The 14,247-nt window shown below is 34.8% G+C and overlaps 1 protein-coding gene and 1 long non-coding RNA gene across 4 annotated transcripts in view; one reads left to right on the forward strand and one right to left on the reverse strand.

Annotated features, from left to right (window-relative positions):
- Tyn (trynity) overlaps nt 1–14,180 on the forward strand; it is a 99,430-nt gene extending 85,250 nt beyond the window's left edge. For 2 of the 3 annotated variants that reach the window (XM_072908020.1, XM_072908019.1), the window contains exons 2-12: nt 4,428–4,515; nt 5,216–5,485; nt 8,476–8,742; nt 8,850–9,188; nt 9,317–9,436; nt 9,540–9,715; nt 10,342–10,630; nt 10,750–10,831; nt 10,920–11,064; nt 11,137–11,326; nt 11,517–14,180. In XM_072908020.1, coding sequence (XP_072764121.1) covers nt 4,428–4,515; nt 5,216–5,485; nt 8,476–8,742; nt 8,850–9,188; nt 9,317–9,436; nt 9,540–9,715; nt 10,342–10,630; nt 10,750–10,831; nt 10,920–11,064; nt 11,137–11,326; nt 11,517–11,668 — 2,118 coding nt within the window. In that variant the 3' untranslated portion in view covers nt 11,669–14,180. The remainder of the gene's footprint in view (nt 1–4,427; nt 4,516–5,215; nt 5,486–8,475; nt 8,743–8,849; nt 9,189–9,316; nt 9,437–9,539; nt 9,716–10,341; nt 10,631–10,749; nt 10,832–10,919; nt 11,065–11,136; nt 11,327–11,516) is intronic. The other variant, XM_072908021.1, reaches the window with a different exon arrangement.
- LOC140674473 (uncharacterized) lies at nt 5,331–7,902 on the reverse strand. The gene is made up of 3 exons (XR_012048228.1): nt 7,779–7,902; nt 6,183–6,314; nt 5,331–5,469 (listed from the first exon to the last, which is right to left on the reverse strand). It is a non-coding gene; the product is annotated as an uncharacterized lncRNA (long non-coding RNA).
- Nucleotides 14,181–14,247: the final 67 nt, after the last annotated feature.

The following is a 14,247-nucleotide window of genomic DNA, read 5'->3' on the forward strand; positions in this document are numbered from 1 at the left end:
GAAATAACAATCCAGTCTTTCCGTAAAACTTTTCCCCTTTCCCTTTCACCGACGCCGGGGATGTAACAGCGAGGAACAATTTCCTTCACCGTCTAATCAGTTCCACCTAGGTAACTAGGTTCGAGACTGACTCGCGAACGTTGAAGATCGATGCATTTTGGGTCGATGTGTGTTCATCGAGATAATTATACGCAATGTTTACCGAGCAATTATTAAATCGGACTTTGATTTGTAAAATGTATGGGAAATTATACGCGCAGAAAGTACTGAAACGTGAACGTTCGCCATTCTCGGCGAAAATGTAGGGGGAAAAAAAAAATAAGGGAAACAAGTCGCCGCGTCTCTAGCATTAAAGGGAATTCTCTCCGGAGAAGCCATTAATTCGAATGGCATTGACGTCGAAAGGAGAGAATAAATCTACATGTTTCAATGGCCGAGCTACGTCGAGCTCCAACCTTCCTGATGCATACGCAACAATACACGATTACGATCGCGATTCTACTTCTAAAGCGGTTTATCTTGCGTTATCAATCGGTCACGATGGTTCTGTAGGAGTAGTCGAGTTCCCGAGAATGCGTATACCTTCGAGGGACGCAAGTTATTCGAGAAGGATAATAAAATAGCGTAAGTGCATTTCCACGTGTGTAGTTCGTCATGGTAATATATTCCTTTGCAACAGATGATGCACATGGAACGGATTTGCGAGAACCGTAAACGATCCCATAAACGCCCGATTCGTTCTCGAAAGGATCGCTTAACTCGTGACGCCGTAATTGAATCTTCATGGGCTCTCGAGAGTAGACCTACCATAATTACGTAGCTGGGCTGTCATGAGACCTCCATGACGCTGCATTATCCGAGGATGACGATCGTGAATCGATAATTAACCGCGTCTACAAGAATTTGCTGAATTCTAGTAAATATTGTAAACGCGCGTTTAATTGTAATAATTATCGGTATGTAAAATTACTTAATTGTCATATAAATTGTTATGCAAATATCTGGAATGGTTTTTCAATATATCTTTTTTTTTTTTTTTTTTTTTTTTTTTTCTTTTGCTCCTCATTTAATTTAAAACATGTGGTTTTACAACATCGAGAGCAAACGAAAGTATCACGCGACCTTGCCCTGATTATAATCCAACCCATAAAAATACCATTTCCTTTCTTCGGAAGATTATTTTATTCTTTTGTACACAAATGTCAAAGTGGGTTTTTAGTATATGTATCTTTTTTTTTCCTTTTCTTCTCGTTTAAACCAAAGTATGTCGTTTCACGACATCAAGAGCAAACGAAAGTGTCATGCGACGCTACCCTGATTACAATTCAATCCATAAAAGTACCATTTCCTTTTTTCGTTAGATTACCTTAACAATCTTCTGTAATTGCACCCCGTATCGTAACGACTTCCATGGACGTGGCAGGAAGTGTAATCAGGACCTGCCTGCGCTATCGAGAAACACATTTCTGGCAAAAAGGCGACTGAAATCCGGTAGGCGTGTGCGGTGTTCGTACAGGTACATCGAGGATTACCGGAAGTGTCGATCTTCGCGTGGCGAACGCGCCTCGAGCATCCGCGGAACATCAGAGGCAGCCTGCGAACCCGTCGACCAGGTTTCTTCGGTGGTATCGCGAGGCGCGGGACCGGTTGTGACGTAAAGGTCAGGGACTTTCGTTCGGGATAACTTTTCCCGCGCGTGCAACGGCCGGAGACGACGTGAACTATGAGCATCGCGAACACGTGTGCAATCGTTAAGGTCGTTCGGGCTACCGTATTGCATATCTCGATCGCTGCCATCAATGTGAATTGAAACACAATAGAAATACATTCTGATCGTTGGTAGTGATAACGGGGAATTTATCATTAAGCATTTGTGCTCCGAATTGGTTTTTTTTTTTTTTTTATATTGTTATTATTTTATTTTGATTTCAACAGTAATAAAAAGAGAGAAAAAAATTAAATATAATATATGCATATTATTATCGATTATTGACAAATTTTTTTATTTTTATTATTTTATCATCGTTAATTTGCTTCTGTTTAATTATTAATATCCTCTTCTGTATATATATATATATATTTCTGTATTTGTTACAATATTATGTTATCGTATATATGATACTTAATTGCTCTTTTTGAGGTATCAATACCCGTCAATGTTTTTGCATGTGATAAGCACTATTATGTTTGCAAAATATACACAATTTTTTTTTGAGTATAATATATTTTTAAATATTTTAATTCATTTATTTTCTGTGAAGTACAAGAGAGATTAATTAAGCCGACAATAATAAAAGTAACAAAATCTTCTTTTAATAATTGTATAAATCGAGTTTCTAAATTTGTGATTTTTTTTTTTTACGAGAGGAGAGGTTATTAAAGGGATTTCAGATTTCAAATCTGGAACTGCGTTTGTCCGCTTTACTCGCAGGTAAAAAGGTGCCGTTAAGCCCCGGAAATCCGAGTTTCTCAGGTAACTCGTGACCTCAAAGAAGAAATCTACGTTTCCTTCGAGCGCGTGTTTCTTTCACCTCGGTAGGTGCATTAATCTTCGTAACAGTGCATCAACCTGCCTACCGAGCGCACCTAAGCGCATTCCTCATTGTTAGCGCGCGACTTTGCCACGACGTGCAACTCGTGGGTGCTGGGTCGCGAGGAAAGGCCACGGATAGAGGCGCGGGTAGAAGAGGGGAGGATGAACCTTTGGCCTCGGTACAGGCCACGACGTGGCTCTCCTTCCCTCTAGCAATCTCCAATAGAGCGCTATTATACTTGGTGACCTCGAACTCTGCGGGACTACGTGGCTGGTCTTCTGGTATGATAATATCTCTAGGTACCCTTGTTATCGTAATGTGCCGATTGGCTGATCGAACGGGCACGAGAGGGAGGTAAGTTGGTCAACAAAGCCAACAACTCGTTCTGAAATCCGACGATGGACAATTGTGTGCAGATTTACATAAGAATGTAACAATGGCTCAGATTTTCGTAATTTCCGAAATTCGGTGTTGAAAAAGCTGTCGAAAATTCTATATCTTTATTATGAAGAAATTGCCTAACATCTCTCTCACGGACAAACAGGATGTAATAAATTACACATTAATAATATATTATTAATATAATAATTGATTATATTAATAATATTTAATTCTGTAATAATAAATTAGGACATTTCAAATGGAACACTCGACACATTTCTTGCTATTATAAAATAGCAGATGCTTATAACAGTCATTAAATAAAACTTTATTTACTGACCATGTCTTAATATCTTTTAAACTTGAAGATAATTAGTGAATAAATTATATCATTATTCATTATTATTATACTCTTTGTAAATTTTGATGAACTGCTCGAGAATCTTTATAATGGATTATATAATTTATGTCTCTTATACGCAGCGACATATGCATACATTATATAAATAGGTGAATGCAATTTTAATAATTTTACAAATACTTTATGGTCTTGGTGTCGCGATGGTCTTGGTGTCGCGCATTTTTTTCTTAAATTAAGGTTAATGAAAACAATTTCAGAAATTGTCGATATTAGCACAAACGTTATTTACACGCGCGAAAAGAAGATAAATTGTAACGTAACGGGAAGATGCACGCGATCTATTTTCGACGTTCACACGTTCTCGGCGTTCGAATTAACTCTTACGCGACACCGCTATTATCGCGAGAGATGATAGATAAACGTATTAAGAGACATATGTACGAAGCGAGAAATGATCTTGTCTTGAAATTCTCGTCCTGCCACGTCGGGGAGATCGAGATGCATGACATCGAGAAACCAGGTAGAACGGGAGTAGTCTCCGACATACCAGCTGCGGTAAAAGAAACGGGACAAAAATGACGGCAGAAGGAAACTAGGAAGCGCGGTTTCGCGAAACGCAAGCAAAACACGTGTACGGGAAATGGACAACTCGCATGCTTTCGACCAGCGCGAACGAATCGCACGGGATGTTTTCTCGGTGGAACCTGGCGAGAGGGTTCGCCTTCTCGAATCTTTATGAATGTAAATAATAAGTGTAAATAAATCCAATCTTCTGCGATAAACTTTCCGCGCCGATGAAACGTGTTTCCTGTTAGTCGATTAGCTTTCTTCGAGATCTCCGTCTGCTCGAGAATTATGCCAGATTAACGTGTCGAATCGCTCGAAAGCGGAATTTCCGCGTGCAATCATATGTATTAAGTACTGACTTGTATATTGCGTATCTTCGTAGATAATTGAGGTTTCCTTCGAGAAACGCGCGCTTTATTTCCTTCATATTCACTATTATTTAAAGTAACTTATTTAGCGTACGTGTGCGCACGCGGAAATTATTCTCGACACGCGTGCGTGGGAGTTAACCTCGGCAAACAATCCGCAATTCAGGCTGATTCTAATTACGGCTCTGTAACTGAGATTCCTTATTCCCATTGCAGATGGGCTCGTTTGGGATCGGAACGGTCGCAGCTACAACCGCGAGCCTGATATTCACGGTGCTGTTGGCAAGCGGTGACGCTGCGTTGGGTAAGTTTTTTTTTTTTTTTTTTTTTTTTTTTTTTTTTTAAGATTAATCTTAGAATTTTTCTGGATTAGAAAAGTTTTTCAATGAATATTTGCATTCAACGACAGGATGGGTACACCCTGGAAAATCATGGAAAATCAGGAATTCTCAGGGAATTTTCTTGTACCTGGAAAAATCAGAAAATTCTCATAGAATTTGATTGAGACTCGGCGAATTTTCAAACAAATTCTCTCTGATAATTTTGCTTACAGTTATAAATATATACCTAGTTCTGTTTGTATATATTCAATGTCTTAAGAACATATTAAATATATAATACATATTTTTTATTTTAATTTTTAGTGATAAAAATTGGAAAGATTATTCAAGTAAAAAAAATTTATTTTAACGAAAATCTATTCAATTTTTTCAATACATATTTATATTTAGTTCTTGAAACTTAAATGGCTTTCTTTCATATGAATGAAAAAAGAAATTAGAAGACGCGTAAAATAAAAAATTTATTTTAGACAATTGAACTAAAAAAAAAAATCTTTAAAATATTCTCTTTGCATAGAATTTTGATCAAAAATATCTTGAAGAAAGACTAAGAAATTTTCAAGGAATTTTTTTACTTTTTTTTTTAAATTAGATAGATCCTGAATGAAATCTTACGCATAAGAATCTCTTCCGCATAAATGCAAAATTGGCTTCACATTTCAGCCAGGACGGCGTTCGAAAAACTCACCGATTATGATTATCGCGGCACCACCTATTACAGCGTGAGGAATCTGTCGTTGTACGAGTGCCAGGGATGGTGCAGAGAGGAGGCGGAATGTCAAGCCGCCGCGTTCTCGTTCGTCGTGAATCCGTTGGCGCCGATGCAGGATACTCTCTGCCAATTGCAGAACGAAACGGCCGCCACGAATCCAGCGGCGCAGCCTCAAAGAGCCGTCAATATGTATTACATGACGAAGCTGCAGATAAGATCCGGTGAGTGAGAACATTGGCACGTTTACACGTGTGTGAAACATGTGTTTTTTTGTAATGCGCATCGAGCTTGTAATATTTAAAAGCGCAGGAAAAATAATAGCATGCAGAAAAATGATTTGCGATGGGAAACACAGAGAGGTTTTTTTGTCAAATATATGCGAAACAATATGAAAAAGGGACTGTGAAATATGATAATCTAAATTTTAAACTCAAAGCGGGTTTGTCGGTCAAACCTTAAAGATGCTAACTGGCGGGGTTTCACTGAACGAGCCAAAGGTCCGTAGCAAACAATACTAACTTATGTGCGGACAATGCAGGGGCTTAATAATGCGATTCGATCTGCTTGAAGTTGCAAGGGTATTTCTATCTGGTTGCATTTTATGGGAAATCTAAAATTACATTATGCGTAATATTTTAAAACAAGATGTGAATCAATTAAATTAAAAAATTTCTTACAATTAAAATAAGAGAATTATATACACTCTTTATATGTAATAATAAAAAATAATATATCACTGATAAAAAAATATATTGGTAAATGTTTTGTGTTGGGAAAAATGACAGTTTTTAATTTTGCTCTAAAAAAAAAAAAAAAAAATCATTGTAACAATAGCTACAAAGCCAGGTTAAAATTATATATTGATTTAGGCGATTTTTTTTCGCAAGGAAAATATAAAAGGAAGTATAAAATACATACATCTTCTCATAGTTTGTCAGGTAGTTGCCTTTGTCCGTTTCTCGCCCTTTGTATTCACGTAAAATAGCTTTCACTTTTCACCGAAGAAAATCTAGCGAGAACGATTGGTTGGACAAACATATCTGCTGGTACCTGCGAGATCATACGGAATACGTTTAAAGAGAATGGCCGTCATAAACAGCTACCTGCAGGAGGCAGAGTGTTGAAAAGGACTTTTTTGAATTCTCAGAACAAATTTTTCAATATTAGTCTAATGAACCGGTCAATGTCTTAGATGCCTTTAATCTGCAAAGCTGCCGCTAATCTTTGTGTCGCGATTCATTAAGTTGAAACATGAAAGAGAGATTCTTGAAAATGTCTGTTTTTATGAAAGAATCTCACAATCAGTTCTATTCGAATTTTTTTGAAATTTAACGAGGAAATGGACATTTCTTCCGTTCCTCTCTTTTCTCTCCTCATCCTTTCGTTCAAATTTCGAAGAAGTCCGGATAGAACTGATTCCGTTCGCTTCTATTCTTCTAAAAAAAAAAAAAAAAAAAAAAAGAAAAAATTCCAATGTGAATATATGCAAACATAAAAACGTTAATTATTTTGCGATAAAAACAATAATTTAATTTTTTTAATTGGATTTTTGTTGAAAATATATTTTATATTACGTATATTTCTGCATTTTTGCAGTTGAATATATATTTTAATTATAATTGAATGTAGAAAATAAATTATAAAAATCTCTGTAAAAAAAAAAACTTTGACATTTGAAAAGTTGACAATGCCAAATTTTATTTAGTATCTCTGCACATCTCTATAAATTCTTTATAGAATCAGAATTTCTGGGAAAAATTTCAAGCGCAGATCAAGAAATCACATGTTGTCTAACGAATAAGACGATTTTTTCTCTTTTTGATTTATGAAGCGCTTAACTCTTTGTTATAAATTCACTAGTTCCAGTAATATTTATTTCTATGCATTTTCAGTTATGTCTAACCATGAAAAGAAGAATTGAGAATTTCAAAGAAAGACAGACTCGTGCAAAAATGACCGCTTGTCATCTTGTTTTAAACTGTGAAGAATTCAATTTTGTTTAGTGGCTATAAAACTGATTAATCGTGCATTTTACTTTATTCTTAAACCTAACATCAAAGGTACCGTTTCAAATGTAACACAAATTGAAATTTTTATACAAAGGAAATTATATGAAATTATTTAAAAAATATATAAATAAAATCTTGATACTACGCCTCCACAAAAATTATTTTAAAATTAAATCGCTTGTTTCTCGAAATCATAAAGTACTACGAAAAGAAAAATATCAAATTATAATTGAACACCTTGTGTCTCTTTGTTATTCACCGCCTGTTGTCGAATCGCATTAAAAATTGTAGATAAATAATGCCAGAAAAATATATGATTACAGAGGGACCATTAAATGTAACATCCCTATCAGCACACATGTTCAAAAGATGTCCATAAGAGATTCACAGGATATTAAAAATATGTTTTAACATTCTGTGAATCTCCTATAAACATGTCTTTGAACATGTGCTGATAGGGATTGTTGATTGAAAAATAATTATCACTGTATTAGTTTAACGATACTTCGTTCAGGACGAGCGATCGCCGGGAATTCACACGGTTGGCGGTGATTCATGCGTGAAGGAGTCACGCAGCGGTTCGTTGGCACCGACTTTCGTCGTCGGCTGTGACTTTAGCGCCGGTTTCGAGGGCGGAACAAAAGAAACTAGAACGCTGAACAGGCTCGGCCGAAATATATTCCGGACTAGAGTGCCAAAAAGTGTGGCTACGTGCGTCAACGTCGTCGACGCCGATGCCAAGTCACATGCCAGCGTTTCATATGATGTTTCAACACGAATGATCTTTTGTACTCTACTCGACAATTTCGTTGTGGCATAAGCCGGAAGTATATCGATAAGCTTCAAAGTATCTTATCATTTCGACGGAAACAAAGACCAACAAAGTGTTAAAAATTGTTTAACAACTTTATCTTCAGTTAATGATTCAGTCTTTTACCTAAAACATCAATTCTTTCAAAAATAAATTAAATGCCTCTTTTGTCATGACTTTTGTCTAGACGTTCAAAGTCAGTTTTTCTTTCTTTACAAAAGAGAGAATTAAAGAAAAAAATCAATCAAAATGCGAAATCAGCGAGTTATAAGAATGTATAGAAAATTAACTCTATATACACTTACAAATACAAGCATTAGGTATAAAGATTTGCATGATATTAAAAAAATGGAGAAATAAAATTATCTAATTTTATTATATATTATTTTAGAAAACGTTTGTTTGCGACCGTGGGCCTTCGAGCGCATTCCAAATAAAATGATTCGAGGATTGGACAACGCATTAATTTACACGTCCACAAAAGAAGCTTGTCTCGCGGCTTGCTTAAACGAGCATCGCTTTACCTGTCGTTCCGTAGAATATAATTACGTGACACTTCAGTGTCACTTGAGTGATTCGGATCGTCGAACGACAGGTCAATACGTTCAATTCGTCGACGCGCAAGGAGTCGATTACTTTGAGAATTTATGTTTGAAAGGTAAATTAACGCGTCCTATTTATGAGAAAAATATTATTGAAATATAAATTCTAGAAAAATAGAAAAAGTGTATTAAAAAAAAAAAAAACAATTACGGCCACTTACAGGAAAAGAGGCCTGCAAGTATCAAAGGATTTTCCAAATGCCCAGAATCGGCGTAGCAGACGATAAAGTTGCACAATACGCAGGCCTACATTATTACACCGACAAGGAGTTACAGGTTCAGAGCGAGTCCGCTTGCAGATTAGCCTGTGAAATCGAAAACGAGTTCCTTTGTAGATCTTTCCTTTATCGCGGCGCTCCTCAAGGATCGGCTTATAATTGTCACCTCTTCCATCTGGATCATTGGACTCTTCCGGATGGACCTTCGACGTATCTTAACGCAGAGAGACCCTTGATCGATAATGGAGAACGAGTTGGCACCTATTTTGAAAATTTCTGCGAAAGTAAGTAAGCTGAAGAAAAGGTTGGTTAAAATAAATAATTTTATTAAATAACTTAAAATAATAATTTAAAATAATTTAAGTGTATGTATGATATATTAATCACATATACGTTATTATATACATTTTAGAGGGCACTGGACCATTGTCGGATCCGCTGCCAGTAGTTTTCGAAACCACGGAAGATCCTACGATAAACAATCTCACAAGGAACGATATTAATTGCGACAAAACCGGCACTTGCTACGACGGTAGAGATTTTTTTTTTCAAATATTCCAATAATACATATCTATGTAATATCATATAAAATATATAAATTTTCTTAATCGAATTTTCTGATCGATATGTTACAGTATCGGTTGACTGCAAAGATACTCGTATCGCCGTTCAAGTTCGTACGAATAAACCCTTCAATGGACGTATTTACGCTCTTGGACGTTCCGAAACTTGCAATATTGATGTTATCAATAGCGATCTCTTCAGGTTGGATCTCACAATGAGTGGACAAGACTGCAACACTCAAAGCGTGGTAAGTGATATATAAGATGGTGATGGTAACACATTGAATTTACAATTAATCATTTTCAGAGATGATTTAAAGTATAAAAAATATTGTATTTATGTTTATTTTTAATTATAGTTTTTCAATATATTTTCCAAAATTGATGTTTATTATATGATAAGTACATGCAATAAGTAATTTGCAATTGTATATAAAATTTCCATCAAAGTCTATCTATTTATAACTTTATAATTTTGCATGAAACGTCTCATTAAAGATTATCATAAATGTATATTTTCTTTTTCCTTTTCTAAAAAAAATTATAGTTACAATGCTTTTCATTAATATTCATGTTATTGAAATACGCATGCTCTTGGAAATAGATGAAATAAATAGCACTACTGTTAAGTTACACAAACACTTTATCGATATTGTATGTGTCTAATATTATTCGTCTCAATACTAATTTATCACATTTATTTGTTTGATCAGCACTGTGCACTCTTTTGTAATATACTTAAAGAAAAGATTTTTTTACATACCTATGTTTTACACATTTTTTATAAGGTCGATAAAGAGTTTACAATAAATAATGCACAACCCTCTCTCTTGAGTACTTAATCTCTGTTCGAACTTTCTTTTCACCATGGCAGCGTGACGGTTTTCAGACTGGAATTTATTCAAACACGGTTGTACTACAACATCATTCCGTGGTAATGACAAAGGCCGACAAGATTTACAAAGTTAAATGTACGTACGATATGTCCTCGAAGAATATAACCTTCGGCATGATGCCGATCAGAGATCCGGAAATGATCAGTATCACTAGTGCGCCGGAAGCTCCTCCGCCAAGAATTCGCATCCTCGATAGTCGATCGCGAGAGGTTGAAACTGTACGCATTGGCGACAAGTTGACGTTCAGAATTGAAATTCCGGAAGACAGTAAGTTTATGTTTCTCTTAGAAATTTCTTTTTCTTTAAAAATACGAGATGCCACTAATTATACTTGAACAACGATATAATTTGACAATTAATTAATATCAATATATTTCATATAATAGCTCCATACGGAATTTTCGCTCGCAGTTGCGTAGCTATGGCGAAGGATTCGAAAAGCACGTTCCAAATTATTGACGACGAAGGGTAAGTTGATTTTATTTTATTTAACGTCTCCCGATTAGTAGGTATATTCGACGTGTGAAACTTACAAAACGAATGTCTGAATTTTCAGGTGCCCGGTCGATCCTTCCATTTTCCCGAGCTTCACTCCCGATGGCAATGCTCTGCAATCTATATACGAAGCTTTCAGATTCACCGAATCTTACGGTGTGATTTTCCAATGTAACGTAAAGTATTGTCTGGGACCTTGCGAACCGGTAATTTTGATTTATTTTTTTACTATTCGTTAATTATAAAAGAAGAAACTAGGAACTGTTTTTATTCTTTAGGCTGTTTGCGAGTGGGGACGTGAATCTGTAGAATCGTGGGGCAAGAGACGTAGAAGAAGCCTTGCGAATTCGACAGAAGAGAAAAGCGAAGATATGACTCTGTCCCAAGAGATTTTAGTTTTGGACTTTGGCGATGAAAAACAATCCGATTTCCTAAAAAGCGATGCCAGCATAGACTTCAACGAGGCAGGTAAGTTCAGAAAGAGAAGAATGCATTGAAACGACGACAGAAGTATTTTTATAATATTAATTCTCATGTAGCAAGAGTAGTCATTTTGACATGATAAAGACGTCAATAATTTACTACAGTTGTCTTTTTTACGTAAAAATTGACTACTTTTATTATCTGTATGAGCGGTATACAGAATATTTATTTCCAGATAAAACAGTGACTATCGTGGAGCCTTGTCCAACGAAAACTTCGGTGCTGGCACTTGGGGTGACGTGTGCTCTTCTGGTGCTCATTTATATCTCCACAATCTTTTGTTACTACATGAAGAAGTGGTTGACACCTCGTAAAATGATGCCTTAAGGAAGGAAAAGGGATTCATCCGCAGAGCGCATTCGTAAAAATAAATGAAGAGAACGATAATGAACAGAGTGCGAGAGTTCACACATACATTTCACATATACACACAGGCATATTCATATCGTAAATCGTAAATTATAAAAAAAATGCATACTTATTGTTAGCAATATTCATCATTACTCGCCCTCTCTCATTCCTATTATATGTTCATTTTCATTATATGTGCGACGGGTAAAGCATGTGCAATGAGAGATAAAAGATTATTTTTATTTTTATTATTCAAAGGGGGCACAATTGTATTGTCATGCGCATCTGAATTAGTATGATCCATTTGACATTATTTAATATTATTATGTGCAACATAATAATATATCATTAATGACGATTGCAAGAATCAATTATGCAATATTGATTATTATTAATCTCAAAGAACAGTCATATTTAAAATAGATTGATATTTTTGAGATGACTATTCGACAGACATTAATACTACACATATATATATATATATATACACATACATATATATATATATATATATATATATATATATATATATATATCGTTTCACGCGCGAAAATAAGTTTACACACACATTAAAACTACTGTGACTGAGTGTGACGAAGATTACGGATCTCTTGTACCATATGTTGAAAGCAAACACCTACACATATTCGAGGTCTATAAAGAGGAGGATGACTCGACATCTCTTAAGCGAAGTAATATTTAGCAAGGAACAGCTCATGAATATCATAATTTTCATAAAGATTGCGTCTTTTTTATGATGGTCACAGATTATGTAACCAATGTGTCAATTATAACAAAGCAACATTTACATTTTCATTGAATGTTAAACATATTAGATGTCTGCAAGACTTTAATATATACAACCACTTTGTGGCTGTGTGTACTTAACAAATTTATATTCTGACTCGTCAAATTATACTGGGAAATCATTGAGACAGCAATCGGAAATGAATTTTGCTGATACGATTTATCTTGAACGCAGAAGAGGAAAGCGTTGCTTGACATGAGCGACTGTGATTGAAATTTGAATGATAGTTTGCACATGTCGGAGATGTTTGTGTAAAGTTGGCGACCGACTCTTTTGCATACATAGATACATACACATACATACGTACGTACATATATACGCATTTCGCGGAGCTCATTCGCGACTAAGACCATCTTGAAAATGCAATGAGTAAATCTTATTTATAAGAATATTCTTAGAATCAAGCTAACTGTCCTCTAGTAGCTACTTCTGATCGGGTTGCAAGGAGAACAGGAACGAGCGGACGAATTTATTTTTCGTGTTGCTCGAAGCGAAATTTCTCTGATACTTTTTGAATGATTGAAAGATATAGCCCTGATTATTGTTTTCAGTCAACGGAGATCGATTTGTAACCCGTATCAAGACTAGCGGTATTTAAAGGTTCACGCTTCACTAACGTCTTTAACGATACAAGTAGAATTAAGATAGTAATTAAGCATGTAAGCATAGGTGAAAGAAGAAAAAAAGAATGGACGAGAAGATATTTTCTCAAATTTAGCGGATTCTCGAAGCGATTCGTACTTTGTTCGTTACCTATTATAAATAAAAATTTTTCATAGGGAAAAAAATAAACAAGGGCTCTTTATTTACATACGATACAAATTCCATCCTGAATATAATCGTATTTTAATTTTATGTAATTATTAATTAATGTTGAAACTTAACTTACAATTAAAAAAAAGTGGTTAAATAAAAAATGTTTCAAAGTATCAACCTCTTACGAGAAGCCGCTGAAGAAACTGCTTTTTCAAGACGTATAAGTAAGAGTACTTCTACTCGTATTAAAACTGATGAGAAAAACACTTGAACATTCGGTTACTTAAGTGTAGATAGTCTTTTGTGCGTTTATAGATAAAGTTCGAGGACTCTTAAAATTTTCATTGTGCGCATTCACAATCAGATTATTAAACAAGATATTACTCGAGATACAATGTTGGGGGTATAAGCCGAATATTTTTATAAGGACAATTATATATATATATTTTTTTTTCTCAGTTTATCAACTTCACTCAGTTAACTACTCGCGCTATAAACATCCCGCTGAATACTTTTTCTCGTTTCAAATATTAATGAAAGATTAATATGCAAGTATATGTTTCGAAAATAAAACTTTTATGCACATTATGTAAATAAATGGACTTCAAAAAACCAGGCATTTTATTAATTTATGAATGTAAATGAGATTCGTGAGAACAGGAGTAAAAGTATTCGGTTCGAAAAAATTTATTCTACAAGAATAAACTTCATATACATAACTGCTTCGTTTTCTTCATAATTAATTAATTAATTAATTGGAAAATAAATATATCTTTTATTGGAATATGACAACGTATTAATTTTAATACGACGAGCAGATACTTTTTGAGATAGAGATACTATGTAACAATTTATAAATAGGAGAAATTGGATGGAATAAATTAAAGATTTCCGGTTAAGGTTTGCTCTAAAGAAGTCACATTCTCAATTTAATATTATTATTCAATATTATTTATTTAAATCAAAACAATAATGAAGGATTACGAATAAT

Source organism: Anoplolepis gracilipes, chromosome 16, assembly GCF_047496725.1.
Source record: "Anoplolepis gracilipes chromosome 16, ASM4749672v1, whole genome shotgun sequence".
NCBI classification, from domain to species: Eukaryota; Metazoa; Arthropoda; class Insecta; order Hymenoptera; family Formicidae; genus Anoplolepis; species Anoplolepis gracilipes.